At 35.8% G+C, this 24,464-nt stretch overlaps 1 protein-coding gene across 3 annotated transcripts; it reads right to left on the reverse strand.

Moving 5' to 3' along the window:
* Window positions 1-1,245: 1,245 nt before the first annotated feature.
* Window positions 1,246-24,197, reverse strand: LOC132177414 (ARM repeat superfamily protein). 3 transcript variants are annotated; one of them, XM_059589719.2, is made up of 33 exons: window positions 23,855-24,197; window positions 21,756-21,817; window positions 21,176-21,268; window positions 18,802-18,973; window positions 16,001-16,116; window positions 14,560-14,646; window positions 14,344-14,460; window positions 14,187-14,247; window positions 13,911-14,053; window positions 13,434-13,481; window positions 13,284-13,352; window positions 10,752-10,827; window positions 9,968-10,098; window positions 8,886-8,945; window positions 8,670-8,739; window positions 8,382-8,446; window positions 8,238-8,299; window positions 8,029-8,152; window positions 7,894-7,951; window positions 7,642-7,754; window positions 5,885-5,962; window positions 5,725-5,787; window positions 5,466-5,561; window positions 5,260-5,369; window positions 4,305-4,494; window positions 3,831-3,945; window positions 2,813-2,925; window positions 2,650-2,727; window positions 2,167-2,232; window positions 1,955-2,086; window positions 1,809-1,865; window positions 1,642-1,722; window positions 1,246-1,541 (listed from the first exon to the last, which is right to left on the reverse strand). In XM_059589719.2, the coding sequence occupies exons 1-33, from the start codon at window positions 23,976-23,978 to the stop codon at window positions 1,491-1,493; spliced, it is 3,081 nt and encodes a 1,026-aa protein (XP_059445702.2). In that variant the 5' UTR covers window positions 23,979-24,197; the 3' UTR covers window positions 1,246-1,490. The 3 variants fall into 3 exon arrangements, with proteins under 3 accessions (XP_059445702.2, XP_059445703.2, XP_088371515.1); XM_059589720.2 differs by lacking the exons at window positions 1,246-1,541; window positions 1,642-1,722; window positions 1,809-1,865 and having other exon boundaries at window positions 1,994-2,081; XM_088515389.1 differs by lacking the exons at window positions 1,246-1,541; window positions 1,642-1,722; window positions 1,809-1,865; ... (2 more) ...; window positions 2,650-2,727; window positions 2,813-2,925 and adding an exon at window positions 2,938-3,793.
* Between the last annotated feature and the right edge of the window lie 267 nt (window positions 24,198-24,464).

Here is a 24,464-nt window from a genome sequence, read left to right on the forward strand (position 1 = left end):
TGTGAATAGAAGTTATACTCATTAGTTCCACCTCAATTAGATGGTATAATTAATAGTCTAGAGCATAGATAAAATTCACATGTTCAAATAAATTTTAAATTGTTCGGCTACCCATCCGAATAAGTACGTCTCATCTATATAGTTCAAATTGCTACAACCATCATGAGAGAGCATAGATGAGACTAACCTTTATCTGTCCAAATAAATTTTCAATTTTAGGTTACCTACTTGGACAAATAAGTAAATGTCAAATGTAAGATCCATATTTTCATTGTTCTTCTAAAATTGATATGATTCTTAAAATTATCATTAAATCTATAATAAATTATAATAAAATTTCAATCTAATAATAATCTTAAAAGCCTAAAAACAGGACATTAGTATAACATTACTAATAATTTAATCGGCTAACAATTTAGATCGCTAATTGCGGTCGATCTCAATCCGTTAGATTCACGTGGTAGTCTCCTTGACATTTCATTACGAAGACGAGGACTTGGAAAGAGGGGGCAGCTCAATAAAAAAATTTATAGGAGCCCTAGGAGTCGCCTAACTGGCCTAGGCATCCAGCCGGTCCTGCTTTGAAGTCCATTCCAGGAAACATTTCTTTATGAGAGAGAGAGAGAGAGACTTACGGAGACCGACATGGATTGCCATCTATTTAGATTGTGATTTATGAAAAGCAATATATATTATATAGGCACTGTTGCACTAAGGCACATATTCATTCGAATTATGAAATGTCTACAACACTCTTAATTATTTGAAAATTGTTGTAAATGTGCCTGGAGCTGTGCTCTAAACCATGAAGCAAACAACTAATAAGTTTCAATTTACGGAAAAAGAGAGAAAAAGATAAATGTGTTTCAAATGAAAATTCTTATTTCTATATTCTATTGTGCATATTTCTTTCCTACACATCTCATTTATGTAGTTGAATTTAATTTATAGATATATTAATATAAATTAAAAATGTACGTAAAAATTATACAAATAATACTATGCTTTTAAATTAAGCATCAAGGCATATGTCGACTAACAATTTTATTTTTTTATTTTTTTTTTTTACATATCCGCACAAGAGGGGGGAAGGGAAATTCGAACTAGTAACCTCCACTTCATTAAGTGTGGCCCTAGCCGATTGAGCTACCTCTTGGGGACGTCGACTAACAATTTACATAGTACATGACGTTTTATGAAAAAAAAATAAAAAAAATAAAAAAAATCATAGTATACGAATAAGAAAGTGTTCAATCAGCAGCACTCAACACTGAAGCTAAATCCAAAATTGCAAGTCTCAGTCTAAATGTTGTAAATACATTTAAAGAAAACCAGAAGGAAAAGAAAATTACAGCTTTAAAAACTCAGCCTATAGTCTTTCATCCCTTGGCAGCTTTGGCAAGATTTGATATATGTATATATGATATTTGTTTTCAATCAACCAATGAATGGAACAGCATCCAACAATGTAGACGTACCAAATATAGTCATCAGCGATTCAGTACCATCTGTATAGCATCTCGTTCGGACTCTGTCAAACTCTGTAGTATCAAAAGTAAAACAGGATATTATACACACCAAAACAACATTAGAGGGGGGAGGGGGGATGCTTGCAACTGCTTATCTGAGAATTTAAAGCACCTGGCAAAGGTTCTCAAATAGCTGTCTGTCGTGCTGACAAAAATTTACAAGGAAATCTCCAAGATAGTGAACCAGATTAATCTGTCAGGGGCAATCAAGTAGTTAAAAATATTGAAAATGCTTGACATCAACAATATTTGTAAACAGAAACTTTGATTCCAGACAACCTGATTGAGGGGATCCGTAACACTTAGTTGGTCATCTTGATAGTCATCCTCTTGATCCTTGAAATTTTCAACCAAGTTTAACCCAAAAAAAAAACTGAAGGGAAGGAAAATGAAAAAGAGCACAAGTTATCTTGTTCCTTTCAAACCTTGTTAAATACTTTTTCCATTGCTTCAAGATGTTTGTATGTCGGTCTACCAGATGATGTAGTACACAGTGAATGAAGCAAATCTTTATCGGTTTCCACATCCCCAGTTTGAACTTCTTCCCAGTCACTATCCTAAGACACAATTGGTTCAAACCTTTTAGCTCCAATAACCAGTAACCTGGATCTAAAGAGCAGGTTATAAAACAAACTACCTCATCATCATCATCCAAATGTTGTTCTTGGATTTCAATTAATGCATCTGCCAACAGCGCCAGGATCTGCATAACCCAGGGGAAATAGCTAAAAGGACTGTAAGCTGTTTCAATAAATTCAAGGTTATCCAATTTAAACCTATAATTTCTGATTTGAAAAAGGAAGATTGTTTAAGCAGAGAACTGGCTTTGAGCTTTCTCCATACCTTAGGCTTGTTAAAAGCACAAGCATAATTTTTTTTTTTTATAAGTAAAAGCACAAGAATAATCAGTAAATTGCATGTATAATACACAGAATATCAAGCTTCATAAGAGCACAATTCTCCACTGGTGCTCATGATGTACAGAAACTAAATGACTGGAGATAGAAAGCTAGTACCATTTTCAAAATTTGCCCTGGATATTACTCATCTGGCTTGGAAAAGCAAACATGTCCATCCAAAAATTAATTCTTGAATGTGAGGAAATACAACCTAAAAGTACCTTTGCAGGAAGCGGCACCATTGTCCACTGATCGGGAGCTAATTTAGCTTTTGAGCGTGTGGTTATCCCCGTGGCAGACTTGTCCAAAACAAAAAAAATAAGCAAAAAAATTGAATCAATAAGCACATTTGAAAAGAAGACATACTTAAAATTATATTCAAACCTGAATTAGACGGCCTTGGACATTGATTTTTGCCAGTTCAGCATGCCTTGTGGAAAGCAACAATGCCAAAGCACTGGTAGTGACTTTAATCTGATATGCCCCCTGAATCTCACCTGCACTCAAGTAGAACATGGAACAAATTATCACTTCAACGATATGCAGAAAGCAACTAGATTTTTTTATTTTAATATAGTTTTATTTAATTTTAGCAGTCAGTGATATATCTATCATTTTCAGAATTTCCAGATATGGGCTGTACTTATGAATTGTGGTTCTTGTTGTGGGTTTTATACTTATCAGATTTTATTTGTTAGTTTGGGCTTAGTAGTTAAAACCTGTAGAGTCCAAATCTTATTAGGCATCTATAAATATTGATGCAATGCTTTCAATCAATAAAGAACAAATCTACGAGAATATTAGGCAAAACATACTCTTCAGGATTGTGTAATGCAACCTTATCCAAGCTGATGCCGAGGAAACCCTAGGTGAGATGTCTAGAGAAAAACTATTGTCATGCTTAGATCTATCTTCTTCTTATTTTCCATTTTGATTCCTCCCCACATTCAATCCAATGTTAGCAAACCCAAGCCTAAATTGTGTTCCCATCTTTCCACAAAATCCAAATCTTGGAAACCAAAAACAACATATGAAAACTTAATTAGATAACAATTTTTAAAAATGTTCTACTTTCAAGAAGAGAAGAACAGTAGTAGATAACTGTTTGGCAACCCTTGTAAAAAGGGTATGTAATAATGTCTTTCTAGTTACCTCCCTAGTTCGCTATCTATGCACAATGAAACCCCTAAGCAGTTTCTCTTGATTAAGTATATTAGCAAGCACAACAAAGCCACTATGAAACCCAATCTAAATGACACATTTATTTAACTTTTAATGATGAAATAAATGTCTGATAACTCATACTGCCACTTGAATACATTTGTATCCTTTTCTAAACCAAACAAGTGCATTGGGGATACTTACCTTGTCTAAACCAAACAAGTGCATTGGGGATACTTACCTTGCTGCTTCGTCCATTCTGACATTACATAAGTAAAGGAGTTATCGTAGCCTTCAGCCGGGATGCTGATTAGCAAATCAATAAATTGGTCAACATTTGGGGCACTCATATGAACCTGCATTTTAGAGGGAGAAACATTCCAAAATCAATACACCGAAATTATGTGCACGTGCCTAACTTCTCGACCACAACTGCAATCAGGAAATGTGGGGAAAATTGACAAGAAAATCCATTGCTAAGGCAGGAACCACAAAAGATAAAGGGTGGAACCAAATTTCAGCAATTTTAAAAGCAAGTACAGTAAGAATCGAATGTGAACAATTCAAAAAAGAAATAAAAGTGAAGCAATTCAAAAAAAGAAATAAATCAAAAGTTCAGTCATTCTAATCAACAACATTAGATAACACTAAATGCCAGCCTAAGAAAAATAAGCTAGTTATGACAAGATGAAGTTAAAAAGTTGAAGGAAATTACTAATCTAGCAAGAACAAGTAGCAATGAGCTTCTCAATCCCATTATTTGAACAGATTGCATCCGTCTAACAAGAGCAGCAACCAGGTCTCTTATATGCAGTGACATTTGTGAGGGAAGATGCAATATAAGTTGTAGAATGTAGCTCCCAACAAAAAGAGAACCAGAGCTTTCCAATTCAGGGTCTAGAAGTCTGCATTCCAATTGCCCAAATTTCAGCATCCAGAAACCAAGATCTATGAAAAAAAATTATAGTATAATATTGATATTTATCATGACAAATTAACAGGAATATCGATGTACTGCTAGAAAACCATAAGAATCATTATAGAAAGAACAAACATAATTCCAAATCATTCTGTCACTTCACTATGCAAGATATGATGTCTTCTACATAGAAGAGGACAAACTCAGAATAAGCAATGAAAAAATCTGCTTGCTAGAAAGATCAGCATCCAGCAAAAGAGGTGAACAAGAAAAGGGAATGTAAAATCTCTATATTTCACTCAGCAAATAAGAAACCAAGTTGAAGTGGACAAACTAGAGACAATGAATACATTTTCCCACGTCAGTTATCACATCCATAATCAATCAGGACATAGTACACCAAAAAAAAAAAAAAAATTATCTCACAAAATGCTATTAGAATGAGGAATGGTTGAATAAATAGAGCTAGTCCCAAAGCTTGAGCCCTTTTTAAGCCCCTGACAACATGTGGTTTGGGTAAATTTACGAATTTGGCATCATCATGATTTAGTAAAAACTAAAACGCTAAAAGCTTTTAGATGCAATATAATCAATAATGAAAAAGTATCTACTTTATGCTAGTCCATAAGAATAGCTTTTCTGTTTCTACAAGGTAGTCCAGCACAACATTTTCAAATTTTGACAACGTTAAACAAGAGCTTTCAAGCTCTCCGGTTGGATTACCTAATGAAGGAAATTACTAATCAATTACCTGGAAGCTGCATCAAGTAAACTTCTCATAGTAAATCCCGAATCACCACCCCAAGTGAGCACTTCTTGTCTTCCCCCAGACACAAAAGCAGCTAAACATTCTGTTGCATTCTGCACAATATTGAGGCAGCATAGTAAAGTCATTTCAACATTTTACATATGCAGCAAAGATGTAGGAAAATGAGGCATCAAGAAAGTATAGATAACCTGCATTTCACTATGATCATCACTTTGCAGGACTATCCGGATAACAGGATTAAAACAGACATCATATACTGCTTGCACTACATAAATAGGAGCATTCTGTACAATGCTAACACAAAGTAGTTAGCAAAATATGTGAATACTATGATAATGAGATAATTGTGCACTTTAGTTGTGAAAAGCTGATAGTGAGAGAAAACAATCAGACTATCTTGCCAATTTTTTTTTTTTTTTTTTGTCTATTTTGCCAAATTTAACTTGCCTTCAAAAGCATATTTATCAGATCCAATGATCCTGCTACTAATCCATCAGGCTGCTGTTGGGGCTGACAATAACCATCGAATGCATCAGAAACAGATAACCTAACAACTCTTGTACAACCAGCAAAAAATTTACATTGAAATAACTCCTACAAGCCATACTTTGTCCAAGATTGGCCCAATATACGGCAAAACTCGGGATACCAGTGGATGTATACAACCAGGAGAATTTTTTATTGCCTGAGGTAAAAAAAAAAAAAAAGAAAGAAAAATAGTTAACAAAATATAATCAGAAACTCTTTAATCATGAACTTTTCTAAGTTGTAATTGCAAAAATGACAATCATATATTAGCACAATGAAAAACCAAACCGACTGCAGATCTGAAATTTTTATACAGAACTGTCACTACAACTAAGTCACAACTCACAAGGGTAGTTTAGGCTACCACAAACGTTTGGAAGATGTAGAAACTTCAATAACAAAACCAAGTTTGTTTAGAACCTATATTGGAAGCATTAAGCTGATCATATATTTTAGCAAAAGGAAGGTGGTCAGAAATGGCGGTTCTTTAGATTTGGCTTGCCCATTTAACAAACTTGCCCAACTAGCCTCAGATTTTATCTAGAGTCAACTATCCCCATTGTCACAAAAACTCTCAAGCTCTTACTCTGCTTAGAATGACCTAGCAAACTCTTTCCTATATGTTTTAGTGATTTGTGCATTCTGAATATTATTCAAGAAAAGAAATTTGTACTCCATAGTCAATAGTCAACATAGAGTATTGATAACCCAGAACCACAAACCCTAAATTTTCAAGGGTGTCATATGTTGTGAGCGCTGTCATCATGCCCATCGGGAGGTTGAAACCATGACTATGAGCATGCTGATTGAGAGACGACAGAGGCAGAGAGGTGAGGACACATAGAGACAAAGTTAGAAAGGCAGAAAGGGGGGTGCAAGAGGGAGAGGAGAGAGACGGATGTAGCAATTAGGGTTTCGCCAACAGAGGTACTGCAGCAAGGTTTACTCCATGCCAGTATATTTTCAACGAACAGCAACAGGTAGAGCAAGCCATTGGGGAGGTAGAGAGGGGGAATGCAACAAGGAGAGGCAAAAAGAATCTCTGACTCAGAGAGGGAGGTGGAAATGATTTGCATTTGCAAATCCTCAAGAAAGTATATATATAGTATCACCATCATTCCAGTCGATAGGGGTTGGTTGTGCCACACCCCAACCCTATCCTTGTCAATTTTTCAAATTTTAACCAACCCATGGCCTGATTCTAATGGAAACCAACCGATTTTGGTTGTTTACAACTGGGGTGGGCTACACGCACCCTTTTTGCCACTCAGGCTTACACAGGGCCATGTTCCCAGTAACCACTCTTTTGTACAATCCATTTATAGGCCTTCACTACACATTTTAAAACCGTGCGTGTGTGTGTAGACAGTATTAAACACCTTGTAACCATAAGGTACAAAATGTGGAAAAGAAACTGCATTTTATTTACTTTGGCTATAAAAAAGTTGGAAGATGGGCATCATCACAGAATGTGAAGCTTTTGATGGAAGGTTCTCCACCTATAACTAACAAAAAAAAGTTGGAAACGTATCTCCCAATATACATTGTTGTGTAAGTGCGCAATTGTACTGAGTATTAGAACTATGGTATAAAATTATAATCCAAGATAAAATTCAGTAAGCAAGCTTGAGAATTGAGATCATTGAAAGGATAAAATACCAGGTCACAAATTAGCACATCATTAATCACTTTGTCAGTGTTCCCCCAATCTCAAAGAGTGATAATTACAAAAGAAACCAAGGAACTCTATGGAAATATAGAAAGCATGCACAGACAAGATGAATGAAGGTATCTCAGCCTGTTATGACAATCATCAACAACGTTCAACACTGTTACCTCCAGAACCTCAAGTGCATCAATGCTGATAAAAGGATCTGAAACATGCGATGCCCACAAATTAAGGATTATGGGAGAGATGATGGGCTCCACAGATGCTGATGCCTCTTTGCCTAGATGAGGAAAAAACAAAACATGAAAGGAAGCAGCAAGAAACTAATTACACTGGCCTAAAATAAACTGCAACATTCACTACGGACTTAAAAAGAATTCCTACAATTCATCATTACAGCCAACTGCCCATAAACCCACCTGCCCTAATTGCAGCTTGTAGTGTTTCGAGTACCAGGTGCAAGGTTTCATCCGATGCCTGAAAAGCAGAGTTAAAACAGCTACCAAAAGGAACTTCAGCTATAGAGCACAAAGGATATACTGGAAGTACATTACATGGTTAAGAAGACCTGTAAGTGATGAAAACAAATCCATCATTTGGGGTGGAATAATTTCTTTGTTTGCTTCAGGTAGGAGCTGGGAAAGCGCCCGGCAGGCACCTACTTTTACAGGTGGGGGCCTGTTAACAGAACAACATCAGCATATGTATTCTGCTCTTAATTAATATGCTGGAGAGAGAGAGAGAAAGAGATAGGCATGCTTACAAATCCATGCCAATTGCCTTGATAGCAGCGTAGAGAAAGTGATCAAGAACTCCATGGCTCATCTGTACATAATCAGAAATTACATAAAAGAATTTTCTACCAGAAATGATCTTAGGGAAGGTAAGGAAGTCTTGCAATAGTTACCACAGTCGAGAACTTAGCAACTGATGTGAAAATACGAGCATAAAGAAAGGGACATTCATGTACCCCTGCACAACAAAACAATAATACCAATTGTGTTCATTGTTAGCATTTGAGGGTTTTGGGCTTATGGGAGCTCCTGTGTATACGGCCTGGGTACTTAGGGGTGCCTTACACTTCTTCAATAAAGTTCTACGTTACTTATAAAAAATTAAAAAAAAAAAAAAAAATTGTGTTCATTGATAAACAATTTGAATCCACAATTGGGGTGGGGGCAGAGAGAAAGTTCACCAATTCCAATGTCTTCAGTAATTATTTGCTCCAGAAGGTTTCCTACGTCAACTCTGGTTGGTCCTGATACCTGTATAGTATATCACATAAATATATTTATGATACATCAAGTGGATCCTGCCAACAAAAGATGGTCACTACAGGCCGTGTTCATCAGAACAAACCAGAGCACAAAAACCACCCTCTTGAAATAAGTATAATGCAAAAAGCACAAACCTCTAATTCAACCAGTTGTTCTGAAAGAGATGCCAATGCAAATAGAGTAGCCTCCCTCATCTGGGAAAATTACCATGCAAAAGTTGAGTTAAGTGAGAAGAACAGAATGAACAAAGAAAACAGAAGAAAAATATGATGAAAAAGTGGCTTTTTTTAGTTGGATAGCAGCTCAGATAAACTTTTTAACAGTGGATAATCCCAGAAAGTGCAACAATGTTGTAGTTGATTGCTGCTTTATGTGCAAATGCTAGTGGAGAGACATTTGATCAACTTTTTCAGTTTGATATGTGGTTAGGGAGTCACTAATCCCTACTTTATTTGGGATCTGCGTTATGCCACAGTTGGCAGAATATCATCATGGAAAGCCATACCTTTGAGCCTCATGTGTATTTGAAAAGGGATGCTTGGACTTTTGAAGGAAATGAAAGTTAAAAACTTAGATTGAAAGCTTTATTATTGAGATCTTCATTCAATTGGATGAAAGTGATGGGGGCTTTTTCTTCTGTATCTTTCTTGGATTTTTTTGGTTATTTTTATTTTGGGCCTTGGTTATTCTATTCATTTTCTTCTGAGCATCTATTTTGTGTAGTTGGGCTAAAGCCTTCTTTTTTATAATGAAACTTTCATTACTAACAAAAAGAAAAGTTCTTCAGATATGGAATGGTACAAGAGAATGCAAAATCTGCCACTTATACCTTGGAAAGCAGAGTCTTTGAAGAGAATCACAAGTATGGTCAGAAAAAGATTCAATACAGCATGTGTTTTGATAGGATTCAAATCTTTAAAGGGGTTGCACAGGAGGGAGAAAGGTCACCGAAATAAACAAACCATATTCTAACGAAGTCTTGCATCAACAAAAGGCAGAAACACATTTTTATGACTAACCTTTTTTCCAGTATATAGGGGGCAGCATATCTTAATGACTGGGAAAAATCCTGATTAAAGACCAGCTATTGATATTCAAATAGCGTATTCAGCAGAGTCTAGAGTCTTAAAAACCTACTACAGATCTTTGGCCATATCCTATTACAGGATAATTCCGTCACCATTAACGTATATACATGAACACATTCTTTACTTACCCTCCACCAAACTGTAGAACCAGCAGCTTTTTCATGTTGAGACTCACTGAATCGCCTTTTTGCAGCATCCATGATGGCTTCAATTCCTTCACCGCCAAGACTATTGACAACCTCTTCTAGTAAAAGTGCACCTGTAAAAGGCAATTTTATTTAGGCAAAAGTGTCATAAAAGCTCATGTAGCCTCAAAAAAAAAATTTATATAAAAACTCATAAAACAAATAAAAGTTCACGTTGTTAAAATTGATACAGCCATATCTATGGCATATGCAACAAAAAAATACCAGTAACTAATCAAATCATAACATTTAAACCAACATTCAGAAGTAGAAAATGGTTTCTTTTTTCTTTTTCTTTTTTGTAAGTAATTAGCCTGAAGGGAAGGAGAAAGTGAAGATTCAAGCTAGTGACCTCCTTGAGGTTAAGAAATAGAAAATGTGATCAGATTTAAGTAACATACATTCAGTAGTTCTATATGTCCATTATATTTTTCATTGATATAATATCTTGTCTGCATGCTTCACTTTCATAATAATTCTACATTCTCCATGATTTCAAGAAACTACTATAGCTTTTATTGGCTTCCCAAAGCTTGTGTTTATCATTTCTCCATTTCCAAAATGATCATAATAATGTAAACTGAAATAACAATTAATACAGACAATTACACCGATACATTGGAACCCTTCTTTAAGTTAACACACCACACAAATATAGTTGTATGTTTGTGTGTCTGTTTCTTTACGACAATTAAGTAATTACATAAACAGCTTGGTAATTTCTTACCGGAGACACGACAGCTATAAGTGATATCATCCTCATCAGCAACAAATTGGTTAGCATCTACAGACCATGTATGTACCTAAAGAAAAGTTATTTTTGAGAAAGAAAAAAAAAGAGAATACATTAAAAGAATTGAAGGTATTAATTAACAGTAGACCAACAGATTCAAGGGTTCCACTGGATAGAATTGAAAAAGAAAAAGAAAAAAAAGATATTTGTCAAAAATATATGTATAATCCAAAGTATATCACAAGTGTAATGCCACGGTATTGAGATTTTTTAATTTTAGTTTTTGAGGATATTGAACCAAGAATATTGAGTATGGTTTTTTAATTTGAGCAATATTGTTAAATGATAAAATCCTATGTTGTAAGGACAAATTTGGAGTATTATAGACAATGTTTTCCCATGCAAGAAGAAGCCTTTAGCATTTTAATCGGATGGACTTTTGGGTGAAACTAAAGGGAATTTTAAGTTTTGGCCCCAGAAGACATTATAGTAAAAATGCTCGTATAGCCCTAGGTTCAAAATTCACTTTTTCTTTCTTAAGTTTCTTTCATCTTTTCATATAAACTTAGAGCATCCAGGTCATTATCAAAATTTCTTTCATTACTATTTCAGTACAAAAGGCAATCACTGTAGATCACAAGCAATACGAAGCCTTAAACCCTAGCCATGTTCTAACACCCAACAAACCACACTTTTCTACACTACATGGCAATGAGTCCTACAATAACCTGTGGTTAACTGTCATGATGACATCTGCAGGACTAAGCAGAATTCCTTTACTATTCTAAGCCTTTTAAGCAAAAAGTCCATTTTGTACAATTTGCAGTCACCGACAGATCACTCCCATGAAATTTAAAAAAGCAAAAAAACAAAAAAGTGAAAGGGAAGTAAATTGTACCTTCCCTTCCCAAACTATAAGCTCAACTGTAATGTATGCTCAAGAGTCATAAATAAAAAAAATAATAAAAAAATAATAATAATTAAAAAAAAAAAAAAAAAAAAAGGAAAGAAAAGAATTATGCCTTTTGTTATTATGATTTGACAGCACAAGCATGCTAAACTTCACATAGATTATTCTGAAGCAGTTTGTTAAAAAGCAGCATGATTATCAATCTTTTTCATGCCAAAATTTTGGTGTCAAAGGCGACACTGCCCGGTCAGTGAATTAGTAATCATTCAAGTCAGGAACAGCATCAGCAGTGTCCATTCCAGATTTGTACTCAATAAACAAAATAATATTGAGTAAAAACTAACTTTGTAAAAGAGGCACATTAAGTACAAGGTAATAACTTACATAAAACAATATGCAATGCCAATACCAAATATGTGAACACAGATACTAAATAGTGCAGAAAGTCACTATCCTAAAATGATCGTCATTTTGACATATCACATGAGTCATATAATCACAGCAGCTAAGCAAGAAACACTTTCAAGCTAACATCAGGATGTTGATATAAAAAAAGATGGAACTATCACCAATTGTAAATTTTATAATAATTTTAAGTTTGTTATATGATTCCCAAGCTTGTAATCCCCATAAGATTCTAACACCAAGACATTCATTAAAAAAAATTTAATACCAAGAAGATTAGATTGTCACAACCAATCTGTTTGGCATAAAACAGTGCCATTTGCCCAACCAAGAAAAGACTAAGTGCCTGTTTGGGATTGCATTTGAGGGGCATAAAAGTGTTTTTAACACTCGAAAAGACCCTTTAAATGTATTTTTGGAAAAAGCTTAAAAATAAAGCTTTTGCCCAAAAGCTCTCTTTGATTTAAAAACTCTATTTCTCAAATGCAATCCTAAACAAGCTCTAGCAAAGCTTATCGACTAATGCTAAGAGTTAAGGAAGATGATCAAACAATGACTTGACAAGGTACAGACTTTGATAAGAAAACTAAACTAATGAAATAACTCGAGCAAAACTAACTACTTAATAAAGCAATATCAGTTATGCTAGAAAACATGAAAGGCTGACAGCATGAAATTTGGTAGAATTCAAGAATGCCTGATGATTTAGGGTTCTGGGCATGGGATATAAATTAGGTTTGGAAAAAGGTTAATAGATACTTAGATTTGTGGATGCATTCATAAATCATGGGCTTGAGCGACTTTCATTGCTATATCAAATCAGGGAGGTGTCTCAATTAAATTCTGAAGAGAGATTCAACAGGATGAGGAAGGTGCTGGGAGGGTACAAAATTTGAGGGAGATAAGATTGGAATAATATTAACATGGGATCAGAATGCCATAGAGAGTTATAGAGATAGCAAAGGGTGATGCTTGGAGGGTGATAGCTATGGGGTCAAAACAAGAACCTAGACCAAATCAAAAGGCAAAAGGGAAATGAGTATGGATATGGATCTATGAGGGAAACTCATATAGGGGAATAGTCTGTTTGCTTATGTTGGAGTTCATAGCATTTTGTGATATTAATCCAAACAGAACTAAACAATGCTGCCCATTCAAAATAATTGTAAGTTCATAGAAATCTGGCTTATTATTATAAAATGCAAAATTACCTGCTGTTCTGTTATTTGCAGAAAAGCAATAGTATAATACACCAATTCCTTGACATTATCTGCAATAACCTACATGAATAACGTTTGTTTTAGGAAGGAAAAACGAGAACCAAATAAGGACATACATGTTAAAACAATTTTGAACCGCACCTTTACCAATTTTGCAGTACTCATGATGGTCAGCAGAAACTCAAACAGCTGTATATGCAAAGTACATGTTAGAATTCAATTATTATTTGAACTAATGCAATCATCAAGTTAAATGCACTTGAGAATAAAACAGAAGTGCATGAACCAGATTGATATACATTATGGAATAAGCTAGCACGTGCATTTTCTTTTTTCAATGGACTGCTGGAAGTCCATTTTGAGAAACAACTCTATCGCATTGCATAGCTATGGCCAACCTTCACTACCATTAGTGTCATTTTAGATTCATGCTTTTAGCTTGAAACAATAATTTGTCAAATTTCATAACTTTTTTCGTGTCAACACAATACACGCTTCTCAGTTTCAACTATAAACAACAAATCCAAATTACCACCCCACCCCCTCTCCCTTGGGCCTTATTTGTTATTATAACATATTTAAATAAATTGTTGCCTACAATGCCATCAGTATCATCACCTGGATGACAAATGCATCAAGGCTCTTCTCCCCACCATCAGAGTCATATCTTCCCTCATATGAATCTTCTGTACCTTCAATAGATGATCTCACATATACCCTGAGAGATGATTCAAATGTTTTCCACAATGGTCCAACAAGAACTGGAAGAGGCAGTGTGTTAGAGAGAGACGGTGTGTTGGAGAGACAAAACACACATGCATATCAATGAAAAGAACTTGAAAATAAATAAAAATATTTGTTTTAGTTTTTACTAATACAAAGTGTCAAACTTACCCATAAGTTCACTTTCAAGGTTAGGAAAATTCTGAACAAACTGATTCAAACACTTCAAAACCTAATGATAAAGAAAGAAAAAATAATTATATAGAATCACTAATTCCGATTGATGGGCAATGAGTAGGGACACGTTAACACAGATTTTGATACCAACCTCCATTCTGATGCTCCAATCATCAGGATCTTCAGATTGCACTGGCTGTTCTAAGATAATAGAGAATTGATCCATCCATGGTTTAAGCATAGGTATTATTAGTGCAGCAGTTTCTGTCTGAACATAAACATCTTGATCTGTTAATCATAATAAAACAAGCTAAATCCAACCATACCCAAAATAATGCACAACAAAGACCCAGTGTCAAGAAAATACCTTATATACACCACTCATTGCCCCCAGCACAGAGGTGCATGAATAAACTATTGAAAGGGCTTTTGTGCGTATGTATTTGTCATAGACCTGTACAAAGAGAAGCAGATTTAAATGCACAAAGAGATGCATCAACTAGAACATACATGCCCAAATATAAAGAATGTCATTTATTAGATTCACTTCACTGATCTCCGCACACAAAACAATTCAAGCAACTCCATGCCCTAATTATCTCAAAATATCCTCTACTCGCTCCCAAATGGCTCATATCTCCAACCTCCTTTCACAATCTCTGCTCCTCCCATTCAACCCAATTGCCACCATAGTGCTTCACTCTTCAACACCAAAGCCATCCACAACTGCTGCTAGAAAGACAATGATCATGATCTCAACATTAATCACCGCTCAGGATGCTCCACCTCTTGCCACCGCCATTCTCTGTGCTTACTAGTGTTTCTACTCCATTGGCTTTGTTTGATTAATGGGACACTCATGGCTATTAAGTATTAAGAGCCAAATTATCACGTGCACGCGGTGATTTGAGGCCTATTTTAGACCTACATACAAGTCGTGCACTCCCCATTAGTCTCAATTCAATAGAGACTGACAGATGGAGAAGATTGCAATGTCCTTGAAATCTAGGGCTCATCTGAAAGAACCAGAAACTTAGGAATTTAACGGAATTTGACGGAGTACATTCCCCTTATCCTCTCCTCTTCCTCCAAACTCCAAAACATAGTGCAAAACTCTGGGAGATTTATGTAACTACCCCTACATTCTTTGTTAAAAAAAAATTATGTTTCCTTTTTTAATCTTTTTATTAAACTTTGGGAAGCACATCAAAAGTAATCACTATTCAGTACAATAGTAAGAAACTTGCAATAGTAGGAATCTACTCTAGAGACAGATTAGGCTCTCTAGCAGTATTGAAATTAAAATTCATGTTCCTGCTTTATCTCCATCACCTAATGCAACGAATGCTATGTCCAATCAATGATTTGGACTCAGCACGGAAATCCTTAAACTTCTCGAGAGCTTCATATTTTTCCTTCATTTTAATATCGATTGGATAAATAATTGGTTTCACTTGTGGGTGCATGTGTGTGTTTATATACACACACGCACATTCCATGCCATTGCAAAGGATTGGGCTGCTCTAAGATATCCATGGTTCACCTTTGGGCCTAAATGGTACTACAACTTTATATGTTAGCTGTGTGCGTGCACAAATACATGCAAACAAGTGCACAAATTTATTTTTCTAATGTGATTAAATTCATATATTCCAAATCCCTCAAGTTTTAGAAAATCAAAAGCCATAGACACAATATAAAAACTTTCCCCAACTCAAAAATAAAAAATAAAAGCAATAAAATGATAAAAATAAATAAATAACAGATTTTAGATAATAAATTTGTAAAGAAAACTAATGAAAACTAACCTGAGGAGATGACATGATTGTAAGCAAGCATGGGAACAAAATAGGTACTAGTGCTGGCACCGTTTTATCATCAATGTCTCCAGAGACAAGAGCTAAGCACCTTAGAGCTCCATGCACTAAAAAAGTTGAGAGCAAACTGTGAATTTGTTTGAAACAAAATGCATCAAAGAATCAAACACCACCACCACAAAACGGGCACAAGAAACATATATAAAAATCAGTCAAGCAAGTGGAAATGTGAATGCAATTACTCATCAACAGACTTCAATCTCTATCAAAATCATTCAACTATCCTGGTGATTTCAACCTTTTTAACACATGTATTTACAACTTACAGGAAAGAACGATCAGTTACATATATTTTACTTTCAAATGTGATTTTTGTCCAGTGTGTATTGGTCTGGGACTAGCAACTGGTGAGTTTTTCACACTTTTTGGCTCTCATACAACTTACAACTTTTTTCTGCAAAAGCATTCACAGCCTATCAAGTTTTTAAACTAAAGAATACAACTCATATCAGGTAATCAAAAATAGGGCAGCATCTTCGTTGTTTTTTTTTTGCCTACTCTAAACAAGCTGTCATGTGCCTCCATCTGAGCAACTTGTCATTCAGGTTTGAACTGAACGGCATTCCATACCTATACAACTACTCTGGTCTTCTAGGTCATTTTGTATTTCTTCCACCACCATTACACAGGGCCACTGAAAAACTCATCGCCACATCAGACCTTCACGACTTCTTAAGAGATTGACTCAAATCCCTCCACTAAGCCTCCTCAGCCCTCGCCCACATACAGTCCCCCTTCGTGCAACCATGCCGATCAAGAATGGGAAGTTTCAATCGATACTAGTTCGCTAGTGACGCTGGTGGCACAAATTCACCAAAGAAGCTTCAAGCTTTACCGAAGAATCTCGAAAGTGGGTTTTGTGTGGCAACCCAGCGCAGACCCAATGCGAGTTTGTCGATCTGAGCCACACAGACACAAAACAAAAACAACCACAACCACTCTGATACCAAGTTGAAAGAGAAAGATGAAAGACTTGGAGAAAGAAGGGGAATATTGTCCACGATGATTTGCTTCGTACACTTACACAAGTTTAAACATAAAATTCTACAACCTATTATGCAAATACACTTATTGCATATTACAATAATAAGAATGAAATCAAGTGTTATCAAAAGAGGTAATACATGCATATCATAAGTTTCCTTATTCAACATATATATAGCCAAGAATAAAGATTTAATTTCAAGACTAGAAAACTCAACAAGGTCAAAAATTTGATTTTTCCACTCTCTCAATAGTCCACATGGGCAAGGAGGGATTTAATTCCAAATCACACTACTACTATGCAGCCCTAACAAACCCTTCCAACTAAAGTACACTCAACAACCTCCTTCGGCATCACCTATACAACTCTATATCAAAAAAGCAATGAAGCAGCATATATTCAATTGATTCTCATCACTTCCACTAGTTTTGCACACACACCATATACAACCCTGGAAGAGGCTTCAGCAATACCTTTATTTTTTGTAACTTCTTCAGCAATGTATAACAGTGTTTCTTCCCAGGCTTTAATTTTTCTTTTTGATAGGTAATCAAAGGACTATCATAAAAATGTGTAAGGCGTCCCTAAGCATACAGGTAAGGTATAAAAAAAGGACAACAAAACAGATATTCAAAGACCACAAAAAACCCAGGACTACATTATAGCACAGCATGAGCCCTCTTGCTTATACCCCGGCTGGAACCAGCACCCCTTGCATCAAAATTAATTGAGCATTCCAAATTCTTCAGCTCCCTTCTCCCCTTTTGCTTAGAGGCAGAAACTGAGACCTCTAGACCCAGGCTTTAAATAAAAATCATATATTCTATCTTACACCCCTTGTCTAGGAAAAATGATAAAAAGCATTCTCTCAATCATCTTTCAACCATCTCCCTATAGTGAATGGGTGAATCTACCATTGGATTTTTGTAAGACCTACATGAGTCCACAAATCAATGGTGGATTCATTAGATTTGCAAAAAAAGATGGTTGAAAGATGGTTGAGAGAATGATGTGTAGCATATCTCCCTTGTCTAGAACCCTTAAAGTTAACAAAACAATAAACTTAAAAAGGAAAAAAAAAAAAAATGGAAACAATTTTTGCATCCAACTTTAAGATTTTTCCATGCTTTAGTCTAACAAAAAATAAAAACTAATTATAAAATAGTAATTTCCAATAGTAGGAAACACCCAGACTTAAATAAGTAGTCCCTATATAACATTAGTAGATAACTCTCAAAAAGAGTATAATAATAAGCCTAGCAAAAATTCAAATCACACCACAGTAAGAAGTTCAAATCACACCGTGTAAATTCAGAAATCGCAAGCCTGACAGGATTAACTGTAATGTCCAAAGAAGAACTAGCACATTCGAGGTTTTTTCAATTTTTATTATTTTTTCATTTTCTTTTACTGGCTAGGGAGCACATGACAGATGTTATAAATATCTTTAAACATGATGTACAATGTGGCCAACTAAACTCATAGACATTCTTTGAACATTCAAGGAGTGTATTACCACTAAGCCAAGTGAATAAATGATTCGCAATCATCTAAAAAATCATATTAAACTTTCTTAATACCGTTTAATTGGAAAATTTTCAACAATGTAAATAAAAGGGATAAAATTCCATGCCATATAGCAAAGGAATATAATATGCAAGACCCATACACCAAAAAAAAAAAAAGGGGAGAGAAGGAAAAAAAACATCATCAGGTTGTGTGGAACATGAATGTATGAGAGACTCACCACCATTCATATTAGTTTGATCACTTATCAACTTCAGCAGGAATGGCAACAAGTCAGGCCAATTCTCTGGCCAGTCATAGACTGCAATGGATGCCATGGCCATACTAATTGCCGTGCAAATTTTTCTATGAGAATCATCCAATGACAACAAAAGAAGTCTGCGTATAACTGCCTGCAAACATAACCATAATTTCATCATACAAAAGCAGGGGATATTAAATATCATATTATTTAAAAGAGTGAAATGCTGCATCAGGACAATAATAAATAAATAAAAATGATCCCAACACACAAAAGAAATCACATGATCAACCTTACACATGGAATGGTTCATCCAACAAGATAACCAAATTGAAGAAATCACATGATCAACCTTACACATGGAATGGTTCATCCAACAAGATAACCAAATTGACGTGATTCGACCCTATTTTGAGATTCAAAACAAAAATTCTGACATGTCACCTCCAGATTTAAAGGAGTCATCAATCTAAATATATAGCACAACCAAAAGCAATGAGTCAAGCTCCAATTCTCTGCGATGTGGTTAATCATGGTAGACTTTGGGATGTTAACAAACAAATTAACCATAAGGGCCATATCCCCACACCAGATATAATATCAGAAATTGACCTTGGAGCCATCTCACACCTCAAATCTAGCATGGTTTGAGAACTTCCCCCAACCCCTCTTAATATACTTCCATAACCCCACCATATATGTCCGAAGAGACTCGTTAGAACACCACCAACCCCAAACTTAAGAGTCCACCACAACTCTCCACCAAGCCTCTCTCTCATGCACATAGTGTCATAGACTCATAGTCATTTCCCTAAGCGAGCACGATTGAACGTTAACAATTTTTGGACCCCCCCCCCCTCCCCAACCCTCCCTTAGAGATCGGAGAACAAACCTTGAACTAGCTTACTAGGTGATATTTGAACTTTTCGCCTAGCCCACCCCCATAAGAAATCACGCTGAAGCTTCTCAATGCGGTTTACAACACCCGTAGGGAGAAGAAAGAGGGACATGAAGTACGTAGGTAAATTAGAAAGTGCACTCTTAATAAGGGTGACCCTACCACCCTTAGACAAATACATCATTTTCCATCTAGTCAACCGACACTCTATCTTTACAATAACACCATTCCAAATAGACTTGGCTTTATAGGAGAACCCCAACGGAAGACCAAGATACTTCAAAGGCAAAGGTGAAACCCCACAACCCATCCACATCAACAACATTACCCACAGGAACCAATTCTAACTTATCCAAATTGACCTTCAAGCCAGGGTCAGCTTCAAAACATAAAAACAAGCATAGCAGATGATGTGGATGATTTGGGTTAGCCCCATTGAAAATCTAAAGTACCATCTACTAATAGAAGGTGAGAGATATCAAATCTTGTCCCCACAAAGAAGCTAGAGAACAATCCCCCACTCACTACGGTAGAGATCATCCTACCCAAAGCCTCCATCACAAAGACAAACAGTAGAGGAGACAGAGGGTCCCTTGTCTCCAACCACAGGAGCTACGAAAAAAACCAATGGAAGTGTCGTTAACCAAAACCGAGAATTGCACCGTGGAAATACAATAAGCTATCCAGGAACAGTACTTCCCCCCAAAACCACACCTTCTCAGCATGTACAACATAAAATCCCTATTAACATGATCATACGCTTCTTCTAAGCCCAACTTGCGGAGTACACCCGATTCCCCATATCATATTATACTATCAAGGCATTCATTGGCAATAAGAACAAGATCTAGGATTTGTCTACCCCAAATGAGAGCATTCTACGACTTTGAAACAATCTTCTCCAAAGGCATCTTAAGGCTGCTTTTTGTGCATTAAGCTTAAGAAATAAACATCAAGATCTTTGACTGTTTAAAATGTCCATCGAAGTGGAGACATGCGTTAAGCTTGAGGATTTTTCTTTATGCTAGAGCTCTTGCACTTGAGTAATTAACTTTTTACTAGACTTGGAATAATTTTTGTAATGATCATGTTGGGGAGATTGATTGGTCATAGTATTTGGAGGTCGATTGAAATTCGTTCATGTGTTTTTAGAGTCATGATTACTATGAAATCATTTTATTATGGATGGTTAGAGTTAGTATTCTTTATATTTTTTAAGATTTTCTATCAGGTTTGGTCATAACATGTTTTCACTAGTTTCTCAAACATGGAAAACTCGACTTCAAATGTGAGGGAATGGTCACTTCCCGGATTTTGGAAATTTAGATTTTTCAGAGTTACATTACAAATTCAGGAATGTGCAAGTAAGATTAAAATTAAATAAATAAAATATAAGGTTTATAAAAGCTCAAAAATTACAAAAATATAATCAACAATGTCAAATGTCATATATACCTTCTCGTCGCTTGAAACAGCAGGATGTTCAAAAGAGTCCTCCCCCTCCTGCCAGTGTTTCTTAATGAACTGCTTCAGAAGGACGGCAGCTAGGTAGAAGTATGTTAAATCTAACAAGATAAAATGCCATATGTGTATGCAACATATGAGAATTTTCAAGAAGGTCAATACAAGAAAAGTAGCTTTCAGTAAGCACGCTGGTCTTTCTATCTTGATGGTCAATAGAAGCCAGTGTTTCTTAATGAACTGCTTCAGAAGGATGGCAAGCTAGGGAGAAGTACATTGAACCTTATGTTACACAGATTAAGTTTGTTATAAAGGTTAAAGGGAATTCCTGTAATAAAGTAAACCACACAAGCGTATATTAGTCAATTACACTACTTTTACTAATATATATAATTGAATAGCAAGATGGAAAACGCATTTTTCACAATCATTGTGCAACCCCTAGTATTGAACATCTTACAAGATAAATTCTTTGATCAGCAGGGAGGAAGAGGAGAAAAGGCAGAAGATAATGACAATGAATAAATAAAAATATATGTGTAGCTATATGAGTTTATTTGTAATCAATGGATATCTGTCGCAAACCCAGTGGGAGCTCCCTGTTTGCAGCAACCTTGGATAGTGCAGTTCCAAAACCTTCATGGACAAATTATAGAATCATCAAGTTGTAAGTTTTTCATGTACAGCAGTTACGCTCCGTGTATAATCAGAAAAGCAGATAAGGAATGTAAATGACATTTCGATGGGCATGACAACCACCTAAGATTGTCGAAAACTACAATCAAGGATAGGAAAATGGCAAACAAGATATTTTCTATGCATAAAACAATAATAAGCACAAGGCATACCCAAGTGAAAATGAAGCAGTACAACTACCAGAAAGATTACAATGCATTACTCTCAAAACGGTCAAAATTAGGACAATACGGTTTCAAGACAAGATCAGTTATTAAAGATCAATTTTAGTTAGTACCCTCAGCAAAAATATTTCATAAGTGCAATGGCTGCCATTTCATGATAGCTTCACAGAAATTTTGTGGTAACTTTGAGCAACTTAAATCTTGACATAATATGTATGGTTTTCTCCTTTTAACAGTATTTATCCATAAAGCAATACAAGCTTCTACATTTTGAACCCGTGAAAGAAATAAAGAAAAAAAAAAAAACATATACCACTTCTAGAGATTATCAAAAATAACTTAATACTCAACTCAAGAGTCCCTTTTTTGGCCAACAAAACAACAGCACTTTTAATTACCAATTATCTGTAGTCGGCTGCAGCAGTCCAGCCTCCATCCAGCTGTCCATCAAGGACCATCTCTCTTTTGTTTTTTTTTTTTCTTTCCTTCTTTTTTGACAAGTCAAAGGACCATAACCACTGAATTAAATCCTAAGTGATTGTGTATTTGTCTCTGCATTGATCGATAATCCTTTCAGCCTCTCCCTCCCTATGTACTTTTAGCATTTCTCTTGTCCCTGCCTTCAACCCCAACCTCTTATCTTTCTTTTGGAAAATAAAAGCAAATATTTAATTGACTGATCATCTATAGAATGTACCTCCTCTTGTCTCTCTGTCACTCATGCCCATAAGTTCGCTATGAACGTCATTGGGACTCAAAAGCAAAGAGCTTTCCTAAAACATGACATCTACTTATTAGTAAAAGATTCACCACCTAGATAGACTACTGTTACATTCCTAACAACTCGGTCATTCTGTGTGTTAATTCTCCAATTATGTACTTTTTTTTTTTTATAAGTAAAATTGTATAAATCAAAAACCCATAAGGGGGCGCAACACAATTACAATGCCGCACAACACGGAAAAAACAGGGAAGCACGTGACACGGTAAAAAAAGAGTGTGTCTAGACACCCAGCAATACCCTAAGCTCACAAAGAGCACCCAAAAGAAACATCCTCAAAGCTAACACCCAAAAGAAACTGAACACCCTACATAAAAGCCTACACCCCTAACACACTATCCTTCCTTCCCCGAGCAGGCCTGCACACTGAGCCAAGCAATAGCCATAGCTTGCCTACTATCAGCATCCAATAAAGCAAACTTCTCCCAATTATGTACTTTTTTTGTCAGTGTAATTCCTCAAATCATGCACTTAACTTTTGAAGAGAAACAACCGATACGTTGGGCACATCCTCAACAACCTCGGAATCTCTTACCACTTTGAACCCAGTTGAACCCGTCGTATTCAGCATTCTGCCTTATCGGGCTCCAATTAATGATGATATGATATACTTAAGCTGTACAGAACAGACAAACTTCCTAGGGCAGACCTAATAATCCATCTCAACCACCTATTTCCTATACTCGATCTGAAACACATAATTCAAGCTAAAATAATGTTTTAAAAAATAAACATGACTTTACAGACCACGCAGCAGCATCCAACACTATCAGGAAATCCACAAACCAGAATTGGATATAGCATCATCCCACCGTCTCAGTAAAAAGACTGAAATGAATATGGGACATACACCAAACAGAACATACTTCTTGAAGCCAAACTGGATTTAATTAAAACCAACAAAATTACACCGAGGAAGATCAATGTTGATACAGTTAATACAAGCGCCGATTTATGAGTAGCATACAAGGTTCTGAAAGTAATCAAACAATAATCACAACGAAATCAGAGAAATAGAGAAGAAAATGAAACCTGGTTGAAGAGAGGCCTGATTAAGGGAAGCTTCAGCGAAGGTGCGGACATCGTGGTTGGGGTCGAGAGTGGCGGACAAGCAGTTGAGCAGCCATTGCTGATCTTGATCAATTACATTCGCCATTTCCAACACTAAATACCTAAGACTACTACTACCAAGAATACAAGTTCATCGCTTTCTTTCCCTCGGAGTTTTCCCGCTTTGTAGTGAAAATCGGAGAGGCGTTAAGGGAGGGGTCTTTTGAAGCGGGTTGGGGAATTAAATATAGCGGGTCGATGTCGGGCGCTGAGTGAGGCAGTGGCAGAAATGAAATTTTTCCCAATTTGGTGCTGCGTGGACGGATTGTCTCGTGTTTGAAAGTCTTACTAGGGTTTTCACTTTTATATATATATATATATATACACAACAAAATAAACGAACTACAAGCGGCAAACATTACGGCAACAAAAATCAGAAAAATAAAAATATAATCAAATACAAGCAAATCAATAGAAAAATTCAATATAGACGGATAACTAGCAACTCAATGATATAAAGTAGGGGTGGGTATTCATAGAGCCATTTTTTGTCGGTTAATTGAAATTATCTGTTAAATTATGTCACTGATAT

This window comes from Corylus avellana, chromosome 4, assembly GCF_965113065.1.
Source record: "Corylus avellana chromosome 4, dhCorAvel1.hap1.2, whole genome shotgun sequence".
In the NCBI taxonomy this organism is placed as follows: domain Eukaryota; kingdom Viridiplantae; phylum Streptophyta; class Magnoliopsida; order Fagales; family Betulaceae; genus Corylus; species Corylus avellana.

What these genes read in the sequence shown, in the direction of transcription:
- LOC132177414 (XM_059589719.2), bottom strand. Translation starts at nt 23,978, where the DNA reads ATGGCGAATGTAATTGATCAAGATCAGCAATGGCTGCTCAACTGCTTG. An exon ending in TCAAACTAATATGAATGGTG is followed by an intron (nt 16,117 to 18,801) that starts GTGAGTCTCTCA and finishes CAACTTTTTTAG; the next exon opens with TGCATGGAGCTCTAAGGTGC. An exon ending in TTGCTAAGTTCTCGACTGTG is followed by an intron (nt 8,300 to 8,381) that starts GTAACTATTGCA and finishes GATTATGTACAG; the next exon opens with ATGAGCCATGGAGTTCTTGA.